The 23,907-nt window shown below is 35.8% G+C and overlaps 1 protein-coding gene across 7 annotated transcripts in view; it reads left to right on the top strand.

Moving 5' to 3' along the window:
* The window catches only part of PAN3 (poly(A) specific ribonuclease subunit PAN3), a 116,309-nt gene that overhangs the window by 66,066 nt on the left and 26,336 nt on the right, over window positions 1–23,907 (top strand). For 5 of the 7 annotated variants that reach the window (XM_061170566.1, XM_061170568.1, XM_061170564.1 and 2 more), the window contains 4 exons: window positions 15,389–15,636; window positions 16,771–16,827; window positions 18,041–18,145; window positions 18,969–19,026. In XM_061170566.1, coding sequence (XP_061026549.1) covers window positions 15,389–15,636; window positions 16,771–16,827; window positions 18,041–18,145; window positions 18,969–19,026 — 468 coding nt within the window. The remainder of the gene's footprint in view (window positions 1–15,388; window positions 15,637–16,770; window positions 16,828–18,040; window positions 18,146–18,968; window positions 19,027–23,907) is intronic. The other 2 variants (XM_061170567.1, XM_061170565.1) reach the window with 1 other exon arrangement.

Below are 23,907 nucleotides of genomic sequence, written 5' to 3'. Positions count from 1 at the left end.
TATGAGCAGTAGCTGTTCTGATTTTTGTTGGTTGTTTTCTCTAGGGAACAAGCTACCCTCTGAGTCAGCACTGGACTTGAAGATAAATCCTACAATTCATGAAACTGACTGATTCGACTAAAGGATGGATAGTTTGGGCAGCGTTGGACAGCTCTGAGGGGTCTGTTTGTTTAACTGAAGGGATTGTTGAGTTCAGCAACTTTTAATTCCCCTAATCATAAGGGGTTGCTGTTGTGAAAACAGGGTTTGTGAAGGAATCAGTTCTGGCAATTGACATCAGTATTCTTACTGACTTTGTTTTCATTTTATCACCACACTTAATGAAACAATTCTTTAAAGTGTAGAAATTTTACTGCTATTTGTTGCCAGCAAGAATTAGTATGCTCCTGAGAGGTCAGCATGGGATTTTAGCAGTCTACTTATGAATCCGAGTTATCCTTTTTCCACATGGGGTTATAAACATTTCTCGCCAGTAAACCTTTTGGCATTTGGGTTGTTTCATCTTCGCAAAGGTAGTTTGCATTTGTGGCTTGCAACTTTTAGGATTAAATTGAACTTAACTTGATTAGTGTATATTTTACTAGATTAGTGAATAATTTTTATCGTGGCTTATGGCTAATATTGTGATTTTGATAATTAACAATTTTTACCTTAAAAGGTTACATTATTTTTTTAGTTTCAGTTTTCAAGGAAATGAGGATAATTTTAATGTTTAATTAAATGGATTTTTTTATATGAAACATGAGAGATTTAAGCTATAGAAAGGAAACTTTTCTTATCCTAATATTCTAGGCCATTATAAATTATGCAGGAATACTGTGGATTGTCTTTTTGTGGAGGCTTTTAAAAACAGGGTGTGGCATGATACAGGAAAATACTTTGGCCAAAGGTATATACATCTGTGTGGTAACAAATAATTTTGTGGTTTAAGAGTTAAAGGGTTATAAATATATTAATTTTATTTTAATCATTTGAAAGTTAGTATGGTTTAAAATATATAGGAATAATGGGAATTTTACCTAGTCAATATTTGAGTTGATTATTGTTTAGGCTAGAAGTGGAAGTGATCATTCATCATGTCAGAATTTGGAAAATTGGGCTTAGACAAATGAGATTTTATACATTTCAGCTTTAGGTTCATTAGTTGCATGATTATTATTACCTTAAGCCTGGTACTTTTGATTAATAACAGTTTTAGCTAGTTTTGATAATTACCTACAAAGCTGAATTTGATTGAATGATGGAATTATTATGGGGAAAGAAGTAAAGACTGTAAAGACTAATATTATCTTAGCTTTTACTTCCTAATCCTGTTGCTTTTTGGATAGTGGTTTGTTTTATTTTGTACAGTCTATTTGAGGATTAGATCCACACTTAAAATATGAGCATGGCTATATGATGGTTGTCTCAGTTAAATCTTTATTTATGTCCACTTTTTAAAGTTTTCTGACCTGTGTTTGTGACTTAAAAGTGCTGGTAGAATGTCCCCAAAATAAAATTTCGTAAAATATTTACTTTTTTTTACTTAATGGCAACGTCTTGACGGATTATTGCCATTTAGTCCCTGGATTCTTAGATGCCATCTATTATAAAATGCATCCCATTAGTGTAATAATAGCCTTTGGCGGGGGGCGGGGCGTGCGGAATTAATATCATTAGACATATAAACTTAAAAAAAAAATGTTTAATAAAGAAAATAACCCAAAGTTTCATGTTGCTAGGAATCTTCAGAAACACTAATTCAAGTCTTTAAATTCTAATTCTAATTGTCTTTAAATTCAAGGATTTTCTGAATCACCCTTGTCTGTAGCGGTTATACATAGCTTCCTATGACTTGTTTCTTTTCACAGTACCTAAACTTTTAGGATTGACAGTATAGTTTTGAGGCTTATTGTAGAAATCCAGAAACTTGAACAGAGAAATGTTGTGAACTGGTTATACCATCCTCCCCTCCTTTAATATTTTATATGTTCTGAAATTTGACAATTCTTATGCCTTTAATCACATTTTCTCCCTATAACTTTTTCTTCTAGGTGCATTATTTTTATATGGCCTTTAGGGATTTAAATTTGGGTTAAATTCAACAGCATGGAGTGCTCCACTGGGTTGTAATAGCACTCAAGGGACCTAGATTCTAGCTTCATTTCTACCTTCACTGAGTTTATGTGCCTGAGCTGTGTCGGGCCCCAGTTGTCTAATTTGTAGAAAGGGGAGAAGCTTAGTCTACTTCTGGCTTAAAAATTGGAAATTGTAAAACATTCTCTTCAAACTATTGGCAGTTTATGAAGTAGATTCTTATTTATCTTTAAATTTAAGTAGGTAATTATATGAATTTGTGTGACTCAGTGGGGTGATTTTCATTAAGCAAAAATATTGACTAAGGATTTCTAAATTTAGGGTTTTTAACTTGATGTATTTTATTACAAGGCAGTGAAGATGTTATTTGTGCAAACAAACATGTGCTCAAGGTTATTCAGAACGTAAACTTAAAAGACATTTTTTAAAGGTAAAGTTATTAAGTATTCAAACAGCTTTTCTTTATTTCTTAACTGAATTAAATAATTGTGTCATGGGAAAAATTTAGTGTACATCATAGAACATCACTTATAATGAGCTATTTTCTCCTAAAACCATTCTTACCACCTTAATAGACTTCAGATTGATAGTGTTTTCTCTATCCTTCAAATTGCATTCAGTTTTTAAAAACTTATCTATTAAAATGTTGAATTATAGTGTTACCATTTAAAAAGCAGCACATATGTATATGCTCTGTGTATATATACATTTATTTTATTTTATACATTTATTTATTTTGGCCGCGTTGGGTCTTCGTTGCTGTGCGCGGGCTTTCTCTAGTTGCGGCGAGCAGGGGCTCCTCTTTGTTGCAGTTCACGGGCTTCTCACTGCGGTGGCTTATCTTGTTGGGGAACACGGGCTCTAGGCACGCGGGCTTCAGTAGTCGTGGCGCGCGGGCTTCAGTAGTCGTGGCGCACGGGCTTAGTTGCTCTGCGGCATGTGGGATCTTCCCGGACCAGGGCTCGAACTGTGTCCCCTGCATTGGCAGGCAGATTCTTAACCACTGTGCCACCAAGGAAGTCCCTATATACATTTATTTTAACTGTAAATGTCTTTCAGGATTTAGGACTATTTCTTTAGGGTACTTTCCAGAGCTAGAATTTCTGGGACAAAGGCTGTGCATAGTTTTTAAGCTATTGAAATTGAAAGCAGCTGTTTTTGTGATGTATACACCAAGCCATAGCCAGATGATCCTCTTTAGGATTACTCTAGAAGTCCAACAGTTATTTATGAAGAATAAAGTTTGTTTTATATACTTCCAATTTTTATTTTTATTTTTATTTTATTTATTTATTTATTTAGTTGCACCAGGTCTTAGTTGTGGCTCCAGGGCTCCTTTAGTTGTGACTTGCCAGCTCCTTAGTTGCAGCACGCAGGCTCCTTAGCTGTGGCATGTGAACTCTTAGTTGTGGCATGCATGTGGGATCTGGTTCCCTGACCAGGGTTTGAACCTAAGGTCCCCTGCATTGGGAGCACGGAGTCTTATCCACTGAGCCACTAGGGAAGCCCCAACACATGTATTTTTTTTTTTTTGGCCATGTTGTGGGATCTTAGTCCCCCAACCAGAGATCAAACCGGGGCCCTCGGCAGTGAAAGCGCAGAGTCCTAACCACTGGACCACCGGGGAATTCCCCTCTAATTTTTACATAAGTAAACATTTTGAATGGCTTCTATAATTTTAGTATACTAGAAACTAAAATATGCCAACTAATGATATTATAAAATCTTTTCTATTAACATTAGTAGTTGAAATCCTAGTTAAGCTATAACACATATCTTTACTTTTACGGTGTATGTTTAGATAGTTTAGATACTAACGAAAGGAGCTGATGAAACACATAGGTTCAGCTCCTTTTTACATGAGCTATATTTAATTTTTCTTTGCTATATTTCCTAGCCATGGAGTGTACATCTCTAATTATATAATTTTTCTCAATGTGTATGGACAAAACGTAGCGGAATCAACATAAATCCATTGCCCTGACTTAAAGCTTACTTTTTCCCCTCCTCCCTCTTCCCTGAGGTATGTTTAGATGTAAGAAACAAAACATTTGCCCTTATATTTGTCTGTAACAGTATTCACTACACTATAGAGCCGAATTACGAAAAAGTGGTGGCTGTACTGTAGTAGACAACTCAAGGTATATGTGCGGAAGTGAGTTAACATAGTGTCCTTAACAGAGCCTGCTTGCAAGGTTGGCCCTGGGCTGATGTCTGGGACCTCGGAGTTGGGGAGTGTTCCGGTTTTTCCCTAACTGATTAGGGTGGTTTACTAATCCTAGACTCTTTGTGCAAACAGTGTGGTTTGTGCTGTTCACATGCTTTCCGTCCGGGAGTGTGGGATTCTGGTGTGTGCTAGGCAGTGACCAGTCACCTATAAAAACCCTGGGTGCTTCTCTGAGCAGATACATTGCCTTTGTGCTCCTGGACGAAGAGTGGGCCGTGGGACCGCTCGTGAGGAAGGGAGCATGAGGAAGCCCACACATGAATCCCTCTGGTCTCCACCTGTGTCCTTGCCCCTTGCGATCTGGTTGTGTATGTTCACTACATTGCTATGGTGGATCTTAGTCCCGAGTGCAACTCCGTGCTGAGTTCCAGTGACTTTCTGAACATGGAAGTGGTCTTGGGGGACCCCCCTCCCCCACCAGTTAGGGATCCCAGTCAAGGATCTTTGTTACTAAATTTACTGAGAAACTGTAGGGATTATATTTTAAAGCAGTTTTATTTATGCAGTAGTCATCACCATCATACAGAGAATTTAATGCATTTCTGATGTCGTTCTGTAATTTTTAACATTTTATTTCAGAAAGTTCTACGCAGTAGAAGTCTGTCCTGCATATAGGATAGCTGTCTGGAGTATCCTGGGGATTTGTCTGGCAGGTTGCATCAAATTGCAGATAACTCTATGACATACAGACTTAATTGTCAGTGACTACAATTAAACACTTTCTTTAAACTCACTTTCTCCTTCTGCTAAGAACAGCTAGTGGATAGAAATAGACTAAGAAATAAAGCTTGTCTCTGACTCACTGAAAGAGCGAGTGGCGTAGGGAGGGGGAGAAAAGCGCTCTGATCTCAATTTTGGAGTTGACCTTTTATACCCACCCTTTAAGTTGTCATAAGCAATATCAAGGAAAAAGATTTATTAATTCATTATATGTTTAAGATCCTGTTAGAATTTAAGAGTATAAACTTAGTGTCTGTTTTTTGGGCTATAAACTGTGCATTGTTTTATTTGGGAGGGGGTGTGATTAGGGAATTTGGTTTAAAAAAAAAATAAAGTAAGAAATATATCTTTAGTAGTAACTTCGTTTTTTGTATTCCTGGATATGATCATTTAAATTCCTTACTATGATTTTCTCTTGGATGAGGCCCCAAATATTGGCCCTATTGTTAAGAAGATAACGCTTCCTCTGTTTGTCTTTAATTCATTCATCTGTTCAGTATGAGATATATTTTGGTGATTTCTAATCTAAACCATTCTCTTCAGTGTAGCCATACATGACAGTTTATTACTGAGGATTTAATGTGGTTATTGGAACTTTGTTAAAGTTAACAACTTTAGTTACAACAGCATTAACAATTTTAGTTAACAACATGAGTGTAATCTAGGTTTACCCAGGCTACATAGATCTGGAAAGAGTAGTACTAGAATAATCAGACTGCTGTGTTACAAGAATGTCCTTCACCTCAAATTCTTCAAATTCTTTTCTTTCTCTCGCATTTGCTTGTTTCACATTTGCTTTTAAATAGTGACAGCTGGCATCTATGCCACTTGATAGCATGAACACTTGCTTTTCTCCTCCCAACTTGTTATACTCAGTTAATTCTGGTGTTGGCACTCTTCATTTCCTGATTGTAGCTATTGCTGTACCAAGAAGAGGAAACTTTCACCTCTTCCTTTTTTCTTTTCGATAAATGTATTGTGTGCTGACACCGTGCCGTTACGTGTGTAGTTGGGAATACAGAGAGGATTAAGGCACAGTTCTTCCCTGCAAAGAGACAGTTTGCATTGTGTGCTACTTGCAGCAAAAGATAAAGTACAAAATGATGGGAATAATTTTTAAACATGAGTATCAGGAGAATTTTTATAGAGTAAGAAGATTTTTCAGAAAATTGAATTGGAATTTACTGTGAGGGTGGGGTTTAGAGAGCTCGGTGTTGACAAGGAGGGTTGTTGATGAGTGTACCAGAGGAGGGGACGGTCTTGAAGTCTTGTGGATCCGTGAAGCAGCCTGGTGCCTTCAGGGAAGTTGTATCGAATCTTTAGATGAATCGAAGAGGACCGTCACGATTTTAGTATTGTCTTTCTGTCCATGAACGTGGGCTCTCTCTCCAGTTCTTTTTTCCAGGTCTTCCTTAATGCCTTTCCACAAAGTTTTATAATTTTCTGTGTTCAAGTATTACATATATTTTGTAAGATATTCTGAGACACATTTGTGGTAATTGTTGGTATTATAATTCGGCATCTGAAAAATAAAAATTTTCTAGTTCATTATTCTTAGTGTGAAAATATGTGATTGACATTTGTGTGTTGTAACTTTGAGACATTCTATTTCTAATAATTTGTAGATTCTTTTGTATGTATATATATATATGTATATGTGTGTGTGTGTGTGTGTGTGTGTATAAAATTTGAACGCTTACCTGCAAATAATGATGATAATCTCTTCCTTTGTAATCTTTTTTCTATTGTTTTCTTGCATTGGCCAGGGCCTTTAGTATGGGATTGTACAGCAGAAGTCATAGTTGACATTTTTGTCTTGTACCTGATTTTAAAAGGGATGCTTCTCATGTTTTCATATTTAGGAGGATCTTTGCTCTGGCATCTTAGATACATTTGTACCTGAGAGGACACCTTTTTAAAAATTCTTTGAGAGCAGAAAATATTACATTTGTTTTTCCTAGAAGGGATTTAAAAGCAACCTTAGCATTTGTTCATGAGGCATTTATTCAGTGACTTCTGAGGGCCACAAAGATGAGCAAGACAAAAATATACACTTTAATGGAGTTTATAGCTTTTATTTTTCATTTTATGACATTTTTGGTTTGAATTGTTTATCATTATCATGCCAATTAAAAGGTTTTAGTTGATAGGTATTGCCAAATTTTCTTCCAAAAGAGATTGTAACAGTCGACACTAAAAATGTATGACAGTATTTATATGCCATCCACCCTTTTAATAATTGTCTAAATAAACTTTTTAATCTATGCCAATCTGAGCCAATGATATGCTGGCTTTACTTTGCATCTCTTTTAATTATCAGTGAATATTAGCATCTTTTTATATGTTTGAGGCATTTAATTTTCTTTTCTGCAAACTGACTACTTGTATAATTTGTCCATTTTCTATTGGTTGCTTTCTATTTTCTTAATGATTTTAAGAACTATATAATAAGATGATTAGCCTTTTACTAAGTGTTGCAAATATCTTTTTTTGCTGTGTAGAAATATTTATTTTTTGAAGAAGTTAAATTGATCATCATTTTCTATTTTGACCTTTTTGTTTTGTATGTCTTCATAACATTATATTTAAAAAAATGTTCTTTGAGATACTTTTCGTTTTAAACTCTTAAATATTAAATCTGAATATTTATTTGTCTTTTTTATGGGTGTAATGAATGGAAGGGTGAGTCACTTTTATTTATTTTATCTAAATAACAGTCTGTTTGCTTTTATCTTTACTCAATCCGTCATTTAGGGATGGCTAGTAAGTTGGCATATCTGACTACTGTCCATCTCCTCCCCTGAAGTTTTATCTTATGCTTATTTTTTCATATATATTTGGGGTCAAGTTTCATGCTTATTCTGTTGTGTTGACCCACTGTTCATAGGAGCCTTTATCCAACATTTTTGTTACTGTAGCTTTCATCACTTTTTTAGTATCCAGTGACCTTATACAGTACTTTTTTCTTCCTTTTACTTTTTCAGTCTTCTTTCTTTTTTTTTTTTGTTCTTCCTCTGTATTTGCTTTACTTTAGTGATTTTCCTGGCTATATTACTGCTTATTTTTCCAATGAATATAATTGGTTTGGCTAATTAAAAAAAATTCTGTTGGTTTTCTTATTGAGCTAGCATTATGCTTTTAGATTAGTTAGGGGTAGAATTGACATTTTTACAACAAATAGGTACAGGTATTTATTTTCTTTTGTTCAAGTTATCTTTTGTTTCTGACAGAGTTTTACCTTTTTCTTCACGTAAGTCCTGCACATTCTAGGTAAGTTTGTGCCTAGATATTTTAGGTTTTTATTGCTAGTTAATGTAAGTGGAATTTTGTGTTTTGCAATCTGTTTGTCTCTCTCCCCTCTCCAACACACACACACACACACACACACACACACACACTCATACACTCATACTCACACTCACACTCCCTCTCTCTCTCTCTCCTCGCCCCCACACACCCCCATATGCCCATTGGATTAATGGAGTTTTCTTGATCCTTCTCCCCTCACCTGCAGCAATAATTTAGGTATTAACTATTTTTGTTGAGATGTAATTCACATATCATAAAATTCACTCTTCTAAAGTGTACAATTCAGTGGTGTTTAGTATACTCTCAAGGCTGTGCAACCATCATCATGGTCTAATTCCACAACATTTTCATAACCCTAAAAAGAAACTTCATACCTACCTATTAGTAGTCACTCCCCATTTTCCCCTCTCCTCAGTCCTTGGAAACCACTAATTTACTTTATATCTTTATGGATTTGCCTCTTCTGGCCATTATATGTGAATAGAATCATACAACATGTGGCCTTTTTGTCTCTGGCTTCTTTCAGTTAACAATGTTTTCAAGCTTCATCCATGTTGTAGCATGAATCAGTATTTTTTTCCTTTATACGGATGAATAGTATTCCATTGTATGGGCGAGATCACATTTTGTTCACCCGTTTATCAGTTGATAGACATTTGAGTTGTTTCCACTTTCTGACTGTTACGCATAATGCTGCTTTGAACATTCATGTACTGGTTTTTGTGTGAAGATAATGTTTTCAGTTATCTTGGGTAACATACTTAGGAGTAGAATTGCTGGTGTTTAACAATTTGAGGAACTGCCAAACTGTTTTTAAAGTGATTGCATTATTTTACACTCCCACCAGCGATGTGTAAGGATTTCGTTTTCTCCACTTCCTCACTAACACTTGTTACTGTTCTTATTTTTGATTATAGCCTTCATAGTAGGTATAATGTGGTATCACTGTGGTTTTGATTTGCATGTTCCTAATGACTAATGATGTTGAGCTTCTTTTTACATGCTTATTGGCCATTTGTTTATCTTCTTTGGAAAAATGTCTATGCAAATCCTTTGCCAATTTTAAAATTTGGTTATTTTTGTTGTTGAGTTATAGGAGTTCTTTATATATTCTATATACTAGACCTTTATTGAATATATGATTTGTAAATATTTTCTCCCATTCTGTGGGTTGGCTTTTCACTTTCTTGATGGTTTCCTCTGAAGTACAAAAAGTTTAAAATTTTAGTGAAGTCTAATTTATTTTTCTTTTTCCTTTGGTTATGTGTGCTTTAGGTGTCAACTTAAGAAACACTTGTTTAGCTGAAGATCATGAAGTATATGCTGGTTTTCTTAGAGTTTTATAGGTTAGTTCCTGCATTTAGATTTTTGAGGTAATTTTTGTATACGGTGTAGGGTAGAGGTTGGATGTTACGTACTATGTTTTGGTTTTATGTATGGTCACCCCTAGAATTTTACCATGCATGCTTTACTCAGTATGAACTTGTTGAAGTCCTTCCTGCCCTCTTTCAGTGTTACAGTAACCTAGAATTTTTTTTTTTTTTTTAATAAATTTTATTTATTTATTTATTTATTTATGGCTGTGTTGGGTCTTCGTTTCTGTGCAAGGCCTTTCTCTAGTTGCGGCAAGCGGGGAGCACTCTTCATCGCGGTGCGCTGGCCTCTCACTATCGCGGCCTCTCTTGTTGCGGAGCACACGCTCCAGACGCGCAGGCTCAGTAATTGTGGCTCACGGGCCTAGTTGCTCCGCGGCATGTGGGATCTTCCCAGACCAGGGCTCGAACCCGTGTCCCCTGCATTGGCAGGCAGATTCTGAACCACTGCGCCACCAGGGAAGCCCTAACCTAGAATTTTAATTACACTTTGACTTGAACCTATCTCAGCCTAATTGTTTCACTGTCAGTGCTTATTCAGATTTACCCATACATTCTTTTATTCTGTGCTTTTTGGGGAAGGAGTTTTCTTCTGTATTGAAGTTGATCATTTAATTGTTCTTTCACCAAGGAGATGTGAATGACCTTAAAAATGTCTTTATTTTTCCCCTCATTTGCAAATTGTGTGTAAACTTTAAGATGACCTTTATTTTCCTTACTTTGAGCATATTTTTTCATTGTCTAGCGTTGCTGATCAGTCTCCTGTTAATGTAATTGTCCTTTTTTTTTTAAAGATAATTTGTCTTTTTTTGCTTTTGTAGCTTTTTAGGTTTTTCTCTTTATCTTTGGCATGCAACAGTTTCACCTGATTGATTGAAAGGGATTTGATTTTACTTAGTCTGTTCAGAACTCTTGTTTAGGATTTCTTGAATGAGGATTTCCTAGTTCTTGAATATCCCAAAGCTTTTCTTCGAATATTGCTTCTCCAGTATTTTCTTTATCCTGGAAATTTGCCTTCTCATTCTACCTTTTGTGTATCTTAACCAGTCTTTTATATTTTCCAAGCTTTGTTTCTAGATTCTTCTCTGGTTTACTTTTCTTATCTTTGTGTCTACCTTGCTATTTAACTCACCTGTTAAATTTTTTCCCCTTTAATTTTAATGGTTATAATTTTTACTCTTATAGAATATAGTTCTGTTTAAGAAGGACAAATGTTTGTCACTTCTTTCATGTCCTTAATCATTTTAGTTGTAGGTTTTTTTTAAATCTCCTTTATAGGGTTCTGTTATCTGGGATTCATTGTTTTCAGGGTGCTAATTCTCAATGTATTGTGCATATTTGATTCTCATTTTGGGAGTTCTTTTCACATGGGATTATTTTCTGGGGAGAGGTCATGTGTGCTATGGGTTGTAGATCATTTTTGTTTGTCGAAATAGTTGGTGTTTGCTTTACCCAGGTGTCCATTGCCAGTGCAGTTTAAGTTTTATAATTACCCACTGGGATCCCTATCACACAGAATCTTCTGGGGATTTTTCTCTCCTGTACCTGTGCATGGTACAGGCATTAGGTTTCCATTTCTCCTGACACCCGGCACCGCCCCCCCCCCCGCCCCGCCCCGCCCCCCCGCCCCAGCCCTCTTCCTTTCCTCCATCTCTGTTCCACAAACAAGCCTACCTATTGCCTGTGGGCTGACAGGTAGAAGTTTTCTCCTCCACCATTGCCTGATGGTAAAGCTTTTCCGACTCCTGGCTTTACACTGGGATTTGAATTTCATTCTCCACATTTTACGTGCTGAAGGCCATGTTTCATATGCCTATGTGAACATGAAAGCCTCAACTTGTAGATACTATATCTGGCCTGGGATGTGGTTTTCCAAAGTTCCCACAGTACAATCTCTAGTTCAAAATTTTGCCTTAATTTTTTGCTCTTGGAGTTTTTGCTTTTGTTGCTATTCTTTTGATTTCAGCTATGTTTTAAAATGTGGGTATTGTATTTTATCTCACAGTTCTATGTGTTCATAATTTTGGTTGGGGTTGAGGGAGGGTATTTGTTTTAGCTCAGTCTCTGATTTCCCAGAAATACGATTATCTTAAGTGGATGTTTGTATTTAGGAACGATGTTCATTTGGTATATCGTAATATTGGAGCCATTTACTTTATGCATTCTGTCATTATTTACAAGAGTCTTTTTTGTTTGTTTCCTTGGGTTTTTCAGGTATAGAATTATGTCATCCAGAAACACTGATACTTTTACCTTCATAAGTTAACCTTAAATTTTTAAAATTTCATTTCTTTATTTTGTTCATTGCTCTGGTTAATTTGTCCAGTGGGCATTTCTGTATTGTTCCTCACTTTTCTTTGAATTGGGTACTTATAAGAAGGATTTTTTCGAATGTTCTAAAGCAATTAACTTATACATGACTTAAATATCTCAGTTTGCATATTCACTTAATAAGAAATTGTAGTGTAATTATTGTATATGATCTCAACAAAATGTCATTTTAAGAGTTAATTACAAAAGTAATACAAAAAATAAATACACAAATGAAATATTTTTAATTCAGATTTTTTTTAAATACAGATTTTCATTCTTCTAGTTTTGTCTCTCATGGTATCCTCAGTGTGTTGCTATGTTTGCTTAAGTGTTCCGGTGATCGAGTACTAATTGATAGCAAACTGTTGTAATAACCACAAGTAGCACCCCTGCCTCCACCACCCCCCATATAAGGGAAGATGGAACTTATAAAGGAATATTTACATGTGAGAGAGATGAAATTGAATCTGTTCATTTTACTTCACCTTTATTTTTAATTACTGATTTCTGTAGTAAGGTTCTGCTCCTTTGTGCTGTCTATAATTTAGTGTTATATGCAGGCAGTTAATGTTAAGTGTGTTGTCGTTATCGTCTTCATAATACCAAGTACAGAATAACTCTCTCCAAGCAGATATGTGTGTATTTTACTCAATTCTGTAACATGTTTGCAAAATATTTTGGTGGCACAAAGCTATGCCTTTTGTGGCTGGATGTTTCAGTAATTTAGAGGTCAGTTTCCTTTCTAGCTTCCCATACAATTTAAATATTCTGTTACCCTTATGGGTGGTGATCCTTATTACTGTTTTACATGTTTTATTTTGTATGTGTTTAGATCATTCCAGCCAGCCTCAGCTCAGATATACTAACTCAAATTTCAGTGCTGAAACTTTGTACTAGAATAGCCACAAAATTTAAAATTCTGAAGAGAAAGCTTGTAACTTATAACCTGTAAAGTCTACTAGATTGTTTTTGGTAGTCTTTTTCCACGTATTTAGCCTTAAGGAGAGATTCTACCTTTTGTTTCACTTGTACGCCTGCTCTGGTGTCAGACTCTTCCCCTCCTCTCCTGCTGCACCCCACTTCCCCCATCCCGCTCCCACACATCGTTTAAGTTGTCACACTAACGCTCCTAAGTGTAAATGGACCCCCTTTCTGTTCTCTAGTGTATGGCTTAGGGGTTGGGCAGCTGTATTGAATATTGGCTAAGAGCACAGGCTTTGGAATCAAATAGACCTGAGTTTCAATCTTGATTCTTTTGTTCAGTAACCTGTATTTGCCCTTACAATAAATTTTTAAAAATTATTTTTAAGTTAGTTTCTTTCTCTGTGAGGTGACTGTTGATATACCTACCTCACAGGGTTGTTGTGAGGATTAAATAGTCCGGTATATGTGAAGCACTTTTATTGCTGCCTGACATATGGAAAGTGCTTAAGAATTGGTAGCTGTATTTGCTGCTGTTATTTAATTTAAAGGTAGTAAACAAATTTACTCATTTTTGGTGACTTGGCCAGTTTTATATTGGAAGGGCTTAGAGACTAGCTTTAGGAAAACTGTGTAGATGCATTTCATATTAGATGAGTGGGAAGTATGTATCTTTTGAAAATAGTTGAATAATCCTCCAAATTTTTGCAGTATGGATTGACCTACAATTAAATGTATAATATACAGAGTTAGAAAAAACACAGAACTCTGGAAAAGTTTTTTAAAAATTAGGCTCATGTGTTAATATAATAGCTTGGCTTCCTTATAAGTATTTTTCTAAAGGGTTTTAGACTTTTAGAATTTCTCTTAGATGTATTTAAGACGTACTTGGCGAAATTCCTGGCCTATTTTAATGTCAGTGCAGTAGACATTGTGTTATAGCAGGAAGAGTATTAAACTGGAAGTTTGGAGACTTGGGTTTGAAGCCTGGCTTTTGCTGTTGGCTGTGCACATATGTCCTTGGTCAGATAACAGACCCCCGATGTGTAAATTTCTGATCTGTACTGCGGTGCTTGTTACCTGGCCTACCTCAGTTGCTCAGAAAATCAGACAAAATAATTATGTCAGGGCTCTTTAGAAAATACAGAGGGCTATCCAGAGTAAAAATAAGTATTATCTCAGTTCTCAACCTTATTTTTATTCACCTACATCTTTTCAAAAAACAGTGTGTTTTATAAATTCTTAGCAATTGAAATTCATATCCCTGTTAATCATATTTCTGTGACCAGAGCATTTTGGTAACTTTTTTCTTGAATTGTGAGATGGCATATTACTTCAGGTGAAGCTTTTTAGTTGTTCCCCAAATAGCCAGAAAATAATTCCTGGATAAGCTAATTCTTTCAGGAAGTATAACTAACTGTAGCTCGAGAAACCATTTTCAGTCTCTGCTCAGAACTGATCACCTCCATTAAGCCTTTGATTAACTGTACCCGGTTTTACTTAATTTGCATTCCATCTGTATTTAGGCATGTAGTTTACGGTATATTAGTTTATATTTGAGTGTTTTTGTAAGCCATTTTATGTCTTTTACATGTGACCTGGTCTTGTTTTCTCAGATAGCTTGGAATCTCCTGAAGGGTGAAGACAATTGTCCTTTCCCTTTCTTCACCATAGATTCATGATAGAGGATGCTCTGCATACAATGGTTTCTTGCTAGTTGTGTTTAGGTAAAACTCACACTAGAACAGAGTATGCATCTGCAGAAATTTTCAGTTGTCTACTATATAGAGTATGCCTATTTAAAGACAAAAGGCATCAAAACAGTATACTTCTTGATTTAAAAAAAAATATGGTATTTAAGCTGCCATGTATTTCAACTAAGACTAGACTTAGTTTTTTTTTGTTTTTTCAAACCATTCTGTTAGTAGTATTTGGCCAAAAGAAATCTAATAAATCTCATTAAATAATTTGATTTTTTGATACTAAAATATTTTAGGGATATGTGATATTTGTATTGTTAATAGCCATAGTTTTAAATGATTCTTTACAAAAAAGGGATTATGCCTTTTATTAAAGAAAGGCTTTTATAAAAGGCATAATTATATAGAGTCCCAGTTATTTCTCACTTTTTGATTAAATTAATTTATTAAGTTATCAGTAATTCTTATTATTGAAGATTCTCATGTAAACCTTGATATGGAGGAAACGTATTCTTACAGTAAATATCCTAATTTATTTGGGAATGACTATATTTGAAAAAAAGAAATTCTTTACATTTGCTTTTAATCAGAGCTTTCTCTAAAACAAGATAAAATTGTCTTTTATTTTCGAACTTAAAGAATTTTGCTAAAGATGTTTCTTCCAAATGAACGTTTGCATTTTATTTTCCAGATTTTTTTCTCTGAAACCAGTTTTTACTTTCTAAGAAACACTTTTACATCTTCTTCAGGAATGTCGTTGTCTGCTGGATCTTCCCCTCTTCACTCCCCCAAGATCACTCCGCATACTTCTCCTGCCCCCAGAAGAAGAAGTCACACTCCAAATCCAGCAACTTACATGGTGCCTTCTAGTGCCTCTACACCGGTTAATAATCCTGTTTCTCAGACTCCATCTTCTGGTCAGGTGATCCAAAAGGAAACCGTCGGTGGGACGACTTACTTCTATACAGACACAACTCCAGCACCTTTGACTGGAATGGTATGTCTGCATTTAAAGGAGAAAAGAGAGGGCTCTTATAACAGCTCCTTCTTATTCAGGAGATTAACGAGGAGGTTTACCCAGTCCTGTATCTTTTTACTGTGATGTGAAAAAGTAATTAATTTCTGACTTCGGTGATAATTCTAATCTCTTCTTACCTCTTCAAAGTAATCTGTTTCTGCATTAATAATAACTCTAGTTTTGGACAAATCTGCTTGTAATCAGAAGTTATATTTAAGCTCTAGTTTAGTACTTTATGGCGTGTTTTGCTTATGGGGTTGCCTAGTACTTGTGCTAGCTGGAGTTGATGTTTGCTGACTTTTGTTTATAGATATAGGTAGTTTCACCTCTGAAGTTAGAGTAGTTAGAGAAGTAGATGGATTCTTATCAGTAGTTGCTGAAAGCAAACTGATGATAAATGCTTGCTCAGGCGAGGCAGTGATTTAATAGCTAGAACTCTGGATAGTGGAGGACACAGTGATAGGAGGCCTCCAGTATGTGTCACTGGTAAGGAGGGAGGAGGTTTAGGGAGCCCTGATTATGGGTAAGGAAAGCGCTACCAAAGGACTATGAGGAGAGGAGAGAGGGAGGGGGCCGAGAGGGAAGCGTCATGTTCCGTAAATTGTACATTTTTAGTTTCATAATTTTGTCCATGTTCAAAAATTATTTAACTATAGAAAAATAAGTAGTAGATGAAGATCTCATGAGTAAGAAAGCCAAATTCCATTAAAATATGAATGCTGGTCTAAACTGTAGATATTTGACAAAATCATAACTGACAGCCTTAGATGAAAAGTATGTTTGGATTTTGGTAAGCAGATTTTGACCCCATAAGTTAACTTAATGATTTATTTTGATTACATTTAATATTTTACTAAAAGGCAGTTTGAGTGGAAAGACAACAGATTTTTATTTTTCCTTTTTAAGAGTCCCACTTCTGCCATTGTTTTGTGACTCTTGAATCTTAGTACCTCTGAGACTGGTCCCCCGATTGTAAATGGGGTTAAGCACACGGCCATCGTATGAGAAATAAATGTGAAAACATTTATAGAAGTACTTGTAAATCATGTAAAATGCTTTCTAAAAAATAATAAAATAGCTAATAGTTTTTTGTTTTGTTTTGTTTTCGGTCAGAGATCTTTCAAAAGTTATCACAGAACAGCTTGCCGAACTGAAGGTCAAATAATTGAGGTAGAGTAGAGACTTTCCTTGGTTCTTTCAAGTAAGAATTCCATCAATGTTTTACTTTTGGGGGGAGGGGTTATTATATTTTATAATTATTTACATAATAATTTACAAATTATTTATCATATTTGTAGAAAAAAGTTAGTTTAATCTATGAAGAGGTTCTTTTGTCACAAAACTGTCTCAGCTGTTTTTGTGGAGATTATATGTGGCACATTTTTGTAATGTTTTTACCCTTCAAACCACTCTTAAGAATATGCTCCTGGTAAACCTGAGGTAGTCAAGCCCAACTGTACTACCTGATGTAAGGAAACCAAGGCAAGAAAAAGGAGGCACTATTCTCCCTTCAGGTATAGGTTAAAGGAAATCTTACAAGTATTGCAAAATCACTTCCTGGTTGAGGTCCAGAGCAGAATAGTCACATGAGGGCAACAGAAATCAACTGAATTCATTTTTAAAAGAGAAAAAAAAATGTTTGTTTTGGCTTTAAAAATGAAAGAATAAAACAAAAGATATTTTAGGACGTACTTGATTTTGTATCGTGGACCAGTTGAAGGGAAGGAGAGGCAGAGGAAAAAGGGAAAAAAGCAGGGGGGTGAGAAGATTCCAAGTGGAAGAGGCAAAGACAAGAAGCTGGAAGCAGAATTTAGTAACTTTGTTGTAGTTTGATTGGAAGGTATATTGTCATACCCTTCTGTTCACCTCCACTGCTGACCCAGAGTATGTTGGTCCTCTTTTCTGTTCTAGTTTGAAGTGTTAACAAGTATCTAGATAACACTTTGTTTAGTTTGGTCGCTAGAAACCCTTAAAGAGGACAGTTCTTTGGGCGTCCACGGCAGAGTTACTACATGATCTGACTGTGCCCAAGCACCTTTAATATCTACTTTCTTCCTCTCTTCCAGCTGCCTTAAAAAAATACTTACAAAGAGCTCCTTTTGCCTCTCATTGGAGCTAAAATTTTACTGTATCTGAAGAAATGTTTCCTTTCTCACTAGATTTTTAAAAATTGGTTATTCCAATAAAGATTATTTTAAAAATGAATTCATTCAGAAGGTGTACTAATAACAGCTATTCTCAGGTGTTTAATTCACTATTATTTAAAGATTAAAAGTATCAATTTATCACTGTCATTTAAAGATTAAAACTTTATCGAAATAATGATAAAGCTTATAAATTGAGAAAAATTGATCATTATATTTTCCCCCTTCCTATCTTTCAGGTTTTTCCAAACTACCATATTTATCCTCCAACTGCACCTCATGTTGCTTATATGCAACCAAAAGCGAATGCACCTTCCTTCTTCATGGCTGATGAACTCCGACAGGTATGCTTTCAGAGTTCGGAGTGGAAATACTTAATGTCTGTCGTGCTTTAGCAAAGAACTGGAGAAAGAACAGAGCTCCTTTCAAATTGTATCATTTAATCAAATATGCTGTACTAAAGAAGATAGAATTTAGAGTTTATGAGACTAATTGATATATGTATTTAAGGAAACCCATTTTTAAAGAAAGTTGCAAGTCACTGTGTTTGGATGGAGAACATGGAGTAGCTATTTAAATGGGCCACCTCTCTGCACCGCACATCCTGTGCACTGCAATGCCTCTGAAGTATATAAATAAGTAACTTAAATGGTTTCTAACCACTAGACAACTTTTTGCCAATATCTGTAGTAGTTGGCTAATAAGTAGTTTGGCCTAGAAATGAACTTCATTTTAAGGCAGCTCAATATTTTCTGTAAAGTAGGTTTTATAAAATTATTTAGTTTTTTTGTCAGTGTTAAATAGGTATTATTTGATATGTAGAATTTTATTTTACTCTTAGTTTCTCAGAAATGTTTTTATTTCACAGAAGTAAGTTGCACCAGTATAATGTTTGTAGAGTGAATTATCAACGAGCTTGGCCACAGAGCTAGCCGTATGCTCTGGGTTATATATAGCACTGCTACTTGAAACCAACCTTAGCTATGGGCAGGTCTATCTAGGACTGGAATTTAGACATTTCACATTATTGGAAATGTTATTTCCTGATACCAACATTAAAAAGTACACATGCCAAAAATATTAGTACTCAGGCTATTCAGTTGCAATAGAAAGTCCAGATTTCAGAAGCTGTGTTTAGACGTAAATATACGTATTTTCTTTTCTTAGGAGCTGATTAACAGACATTTAATAACAATGGCTCAGATTGATCAAGCAGATATGCCAGGTAAAATGCACGTTGACTGATCCTTTTAAAGGAGAGTATAATCCTTATGTAGTCCTACATGTTTTTATGCCTTAAGCTAGCTAATTACTATTTTATGACTATATTTATTTGAAACCTACTTAAGAAGAATTCCAAGATGCCATTGATCATCTAGTTTTTTTCAAAGAATTCTACATGTGACAAGATTCTAGTTCATCCAAAAAATAGGTAGTTTTAGAATTCATGGTGATTTACCTCATCGTGCACTAGAATATTATTATCTTTTGAAACGATGAAGTATAGGTACTTAAGTAGGGGTGGGGAGGTGAGTGTTATTATTATTGAGGCTGTGGCATGCCAGACAGGGTACTAAGGCTTTCTGTGTGTAAGTTTTTTCCTCACAGGAACTCCTGTGGTATAGATACTAATATTATCACCTCTGTTTTATATATGAGGAAACTGAAGTTAACAGGCAGGTTAAGTAACTTGCCTCTAAGAACAAGTGGCTAGTAATTATCTGACCAAGTCAGGATCTAAACCTCGGTTTTTCTGACTGTACCATGATGTTTCTCAGAGAGCATTAAAATCTCTTTCCCTAGCTTATTCGGTATAGGCACAATGAAATGTGTAATTTAGGAAAACTTTATAAATAATACAGTAGGAATACATTTGCTGTAGCGATAATCTCAAAACACCTGGTTGTAATCACGGATTCAGCATAGTCCACTGTGTATCTTCTTGATCGCTAAAGAATTCAAAGGAATATGTCTGTCTGGCTGTTATGTCTTAAGACTGGGCAGGAAACGTATCTGTCATAGCCTTTGAAATGTTCACATTGGAATTTTCCTTATTATTAAGCATTGTCCTTGAGGCCCTAGCTAGGGTAAAAAAAAAAAAAAAAAAAATTAAAAGAGAAGATGCTATTTACAATGGCTTCAGAATATCAGTACCTAGGAATAAATACGACAAAAGATGTTTAAGATATCAGTGGCAGAGACTTACTAAGAGGTGTTAAATAAGATAAATATAGAGAGTGATATACGATATTCATGAATAGGAGGATATAATGATTGTCAATTTTTGTAAACTAATCTATAGATTCAGTATAATTTCAGTCAAAGCACATGAGCTATTCTTACTCATAATACTTCTGACACCTAATTCGTGTCCTAACAATTTAATTGTTAAGGGCTCAGTCCCATAAGACCACTCCTTCTTCAGATGCCAGCTGAAATGGGGTACCCAGACTACTCAAACTTCTGTCTGGCCAACTACAAATTTGGGGGTTTCCACAACATGCCCTCAGGTTCAGCGATTAGCTGGAATGACTCACAGAACTCGGGAAAGCACTTTGTAAACTATTACTGGCTTATTATAAAGAGTACAACTCAAGGAACAGCCAAATGGAAGAGATACATGGGGCAAAGTGTGGGGATAGGGTGGGGTGTGGGGAACTTCCGTGCCCTCTCCAGGTATGCCAGCCTCCCAGCACCTCCTCATGCTCACCAACCTGTAAGCCCTCTGAATCCCTCTGTTTAGGAGTTCTTATGAATGTTTCATTGTCTTGGCGTGGTTGATTAAATCTCTGGCTCTTGGTGACTGACTCAGTCTCCAGGCTCTCTCCCCTCTGTGGAAGGTTGGGGGGTTGGCTGAAAGTTCCACACTCTAATCAAGATTTGGTTTTATTTTTTTATTATATTACAGCATAGCAGAGCTTTTCGTAGTATATGATAAATATATCAAAGAATAAAGGTCCAAGACTACCTGAAGCACTTGGAAGATTATGATTAGGATTCTGGGTGTATTGGGGAAGGGAGGCTTGGTTTGAGTCTGTAGTAACTGAAACAGTGTCGTAATGGCACTGGATTAGACAAATTGATTACTGGAACAGACTAGGGAGAACCTAGACACATTCTGTGATAGAGGTGGCTAATCAGTGGGGAAAGGAAGGCATTGGAAAAAATGGTTTTCTTTATGGTAAAAGATTGTATTGTTACAATTGTACCATGATCTCAAACCACATGCAAAAACCAGTTCCAAATAGATTAAGAATTTAAATGTCAAAAGCAAAACTTTAAAATTCGTACTATGAAATACAAATGAGTAAATTTAATCTTTCAGTAGAGAAAGATTTCCTATACTGGAGGCAAAGATTCTTGACTCTTAAAGAAAGTACTGATAAATTTTACTGAATTACGATTAAAGGGACTTCCCTGGTGGTGCAGTGGTTAAGAATCTGCCTGCCAATGCAGGGGACACGGGTTCAAGCCCTGGTCCGGGAAGATCCCACATGCCATGGTGCAACTAAGCCTGTGCGCCACAACTACTGAGCCTGAGTGCCACAACTACTGAGCCCGCACACCTAGAGCTGGTGCTCCACAACAAGAGAAGCCACTGCAATGAGAAGCCCACGCACCGCAATGAAGAGTAGCCCCCGCTCGCCACAACTAGAGAAAGCCGGCACGCAGCAACAAAGACCCAAGGCAGCCAAAAATTTAATTAATTAATTAATTAATTTTAAAAAATTAAAAACACTCCAAAGATTTCTATAGAAAAGAAAAAACTTGAAGAAGATATTTACACAATTGACAAAGAAAATAAAAACCACAAATTAGTAAGAGCCTGAAAAAAAAACACAACAAAACAGAAAAATGGCCGAAAGGTAGGAATAGGCATTTCAAGAAAGTGGAAATTCATACAACAAAAAATCTATGAAGAAATGTTGAACATCATTGATGATTAGGGAAAGACAAATAAGATATCATTGGAAAGTCTGACCATGCGCAGTATTAGGATATGGATCCACAGGTTCTCCAGTACATTGCTGTTGGTCGTATAAATTGGTGAATGTGTTATCACTTTGGAAAATTCCCGAAGTTGAATATCTGTGTACCCTGTGATCTAGCAGTTCTGCTCCCAGATATAGGTAAACTATATATTTTTAACTAGAAAATGTATAAAGTATCCATAACATCACTGCTTACAATAGCAGAAACTTTGATCAATCCAAACGCTCATCTTGAAGGACAGTGGGTGAATTAACTGATACTGTCAGACAATGGAATATTATACAGCTGTTTAAATGAAGAAAGTACACTTCATGAAGAAAGCAGTAATATGGAAGAATCTCAGTAATGTAATACTAAGTTAAAAAGTGAGCTGCGAGAGACCACATAGAGCATGATACCTTTTTATAAAGTTGAAATTTATATATGTATTTACATTATCAATAAATGCATGTGTATATGCATATATACATACACATACATAATAAACTTTTGAGGAATACATATAGGTATAATGAAACTATATATAAAGGGAAGGAAGAGAGAGAAGGAAGGCAGAGGTTGGTAGAGAACCATGTATTTAGATGACCATTCAAGTCAAGGTCTGAGCCTTCGTTTTGTGTGCCAAGTTTGCAGATGCTTACCATATTATTAAGAATAATTAACTGAATAAAAGCAGGCCATGCATAGACATGAACTAGTGATTTGAGTGTCACAAACTAAAGATTGTGGTTAATCCAATTCTGTGCGCCTGTGTTCAAACAAGGTTTAATAAGTGGTTTTTTCTGTCGCTGCTCTCTCTCTGATCTTTTTCATGTCTCATGTTTACTATTAACCTTTGACTCATTTTGACTCATTTATTAATCTTGGTCTTACTGACTTTTTCCTTTCCCTTTTCCTTTCCATTCTTCATACTTTCATCAAATTAGTACTTCTCAACTCAAATCATAATTTATTTCCTGTAGGTCAGTGGTTCTCAGCCAGGAATGATTTTATCCCTCATGGGTCATTTGGCAACGTCTGGAACATTTTTGATTGTCACAGTTGGCAGCGGGGTGCTACTGGCTGCGAGTGGGTTGAGGCCACGGATGCTGCTAAATACCCTGCAGTACACAGGACAGTCCCCGACAACAAAGGATTGTCTGGTCCAATATGTCACTAGTGCTGAGCTTGAGAAACTCTGCCATAGGTTTACCATGGTGAACCTCAGACATTCACTATCTTAGATCCAGTCTATCATTCTCTATGTTCTTTGAGGGGACGTTGGGTTGAATAGAGGAAAGAAACTAAAATTTTCTTTATCATTATTTTTAATATTATTTGGTTGAACTGAGCCCCAGACTAAAAATTGGGCTAAACTAAGGAGTGCATTTGTCTGGGATCTTCCAAGTTGGTTTTCTTTACTTTGATTTTTGATGCCAAACAGTGATTGAGGCACCCCTGTTCCCTTTATTGGTACTTAATTTTGTGCATTTGTTAAACTGAACTAGAAACAAAGAACAGCAGAACAACAAATGAATATTCCTGTCTATTAAGGGAAACATTTGGTTTTCAAGGTTAATATTAGGCCACATATGATTATTTCAGAGTAGACTGGGAAATGTAGGGTTAAAAGATGATTTTCCAGAAAAAGGTTAAAATCAGGATGTACAGATGTAAGAAGGAGAAAGTACTAAAGATTTTATTTAAGTTGTGAGGGAGCCAATCATATATTACAAGACACATCATAGATCAGGAATATTGAAACAAATGTGCAAACTGTCCTTTCCACAGGGGAGGAGGGAAGTCCGTCGAGCCTTCACCAGACAGAATTGCCTATAGACGAGAATTATTTTGCAGTGCAGTATTTATCAGTTATTTACAGCTTACAGGGGTGTAAAATATCTTCCACAGAATCAGAATCAGACACCAGAGGGTTATCCTTTAGACAGTGCACTGTTTTCCACTGAAGCACAATTTTTTTCCTTCAGTGTGTAGAATTCATGACTTGCCTGAAAGTAGACGGAGGGAGAAGGGAGTTCAGGGCGTAAGATTTTTAGCTTATTGTGTCCCTCACTCAGTCTGTTTGTCACACTGATGCTCTGAGTACCGGTGTTTGGTGTAGTAAATTTCAAGT

This window comes from Eubalaena glacialis, chromosome 16 (genome assembly GCF_028564815.1).
Source record: "Eubalaena glacialis isolate mEubGla1 chromosome 16, mEubGla1.1.hap2.+ XY, whole genome shotgun sequence".
Taxonomy (NCBI): domain Eukaryota; kingdom Metazoa; phylum Chordata; class Mammalia; order Artiodactyla; family Balaenidae; genus Eubalaena; species Eubalaena glacialis.
This window is presented reverse-complemented; position numbering and strand designations above follow the sequence as displayed.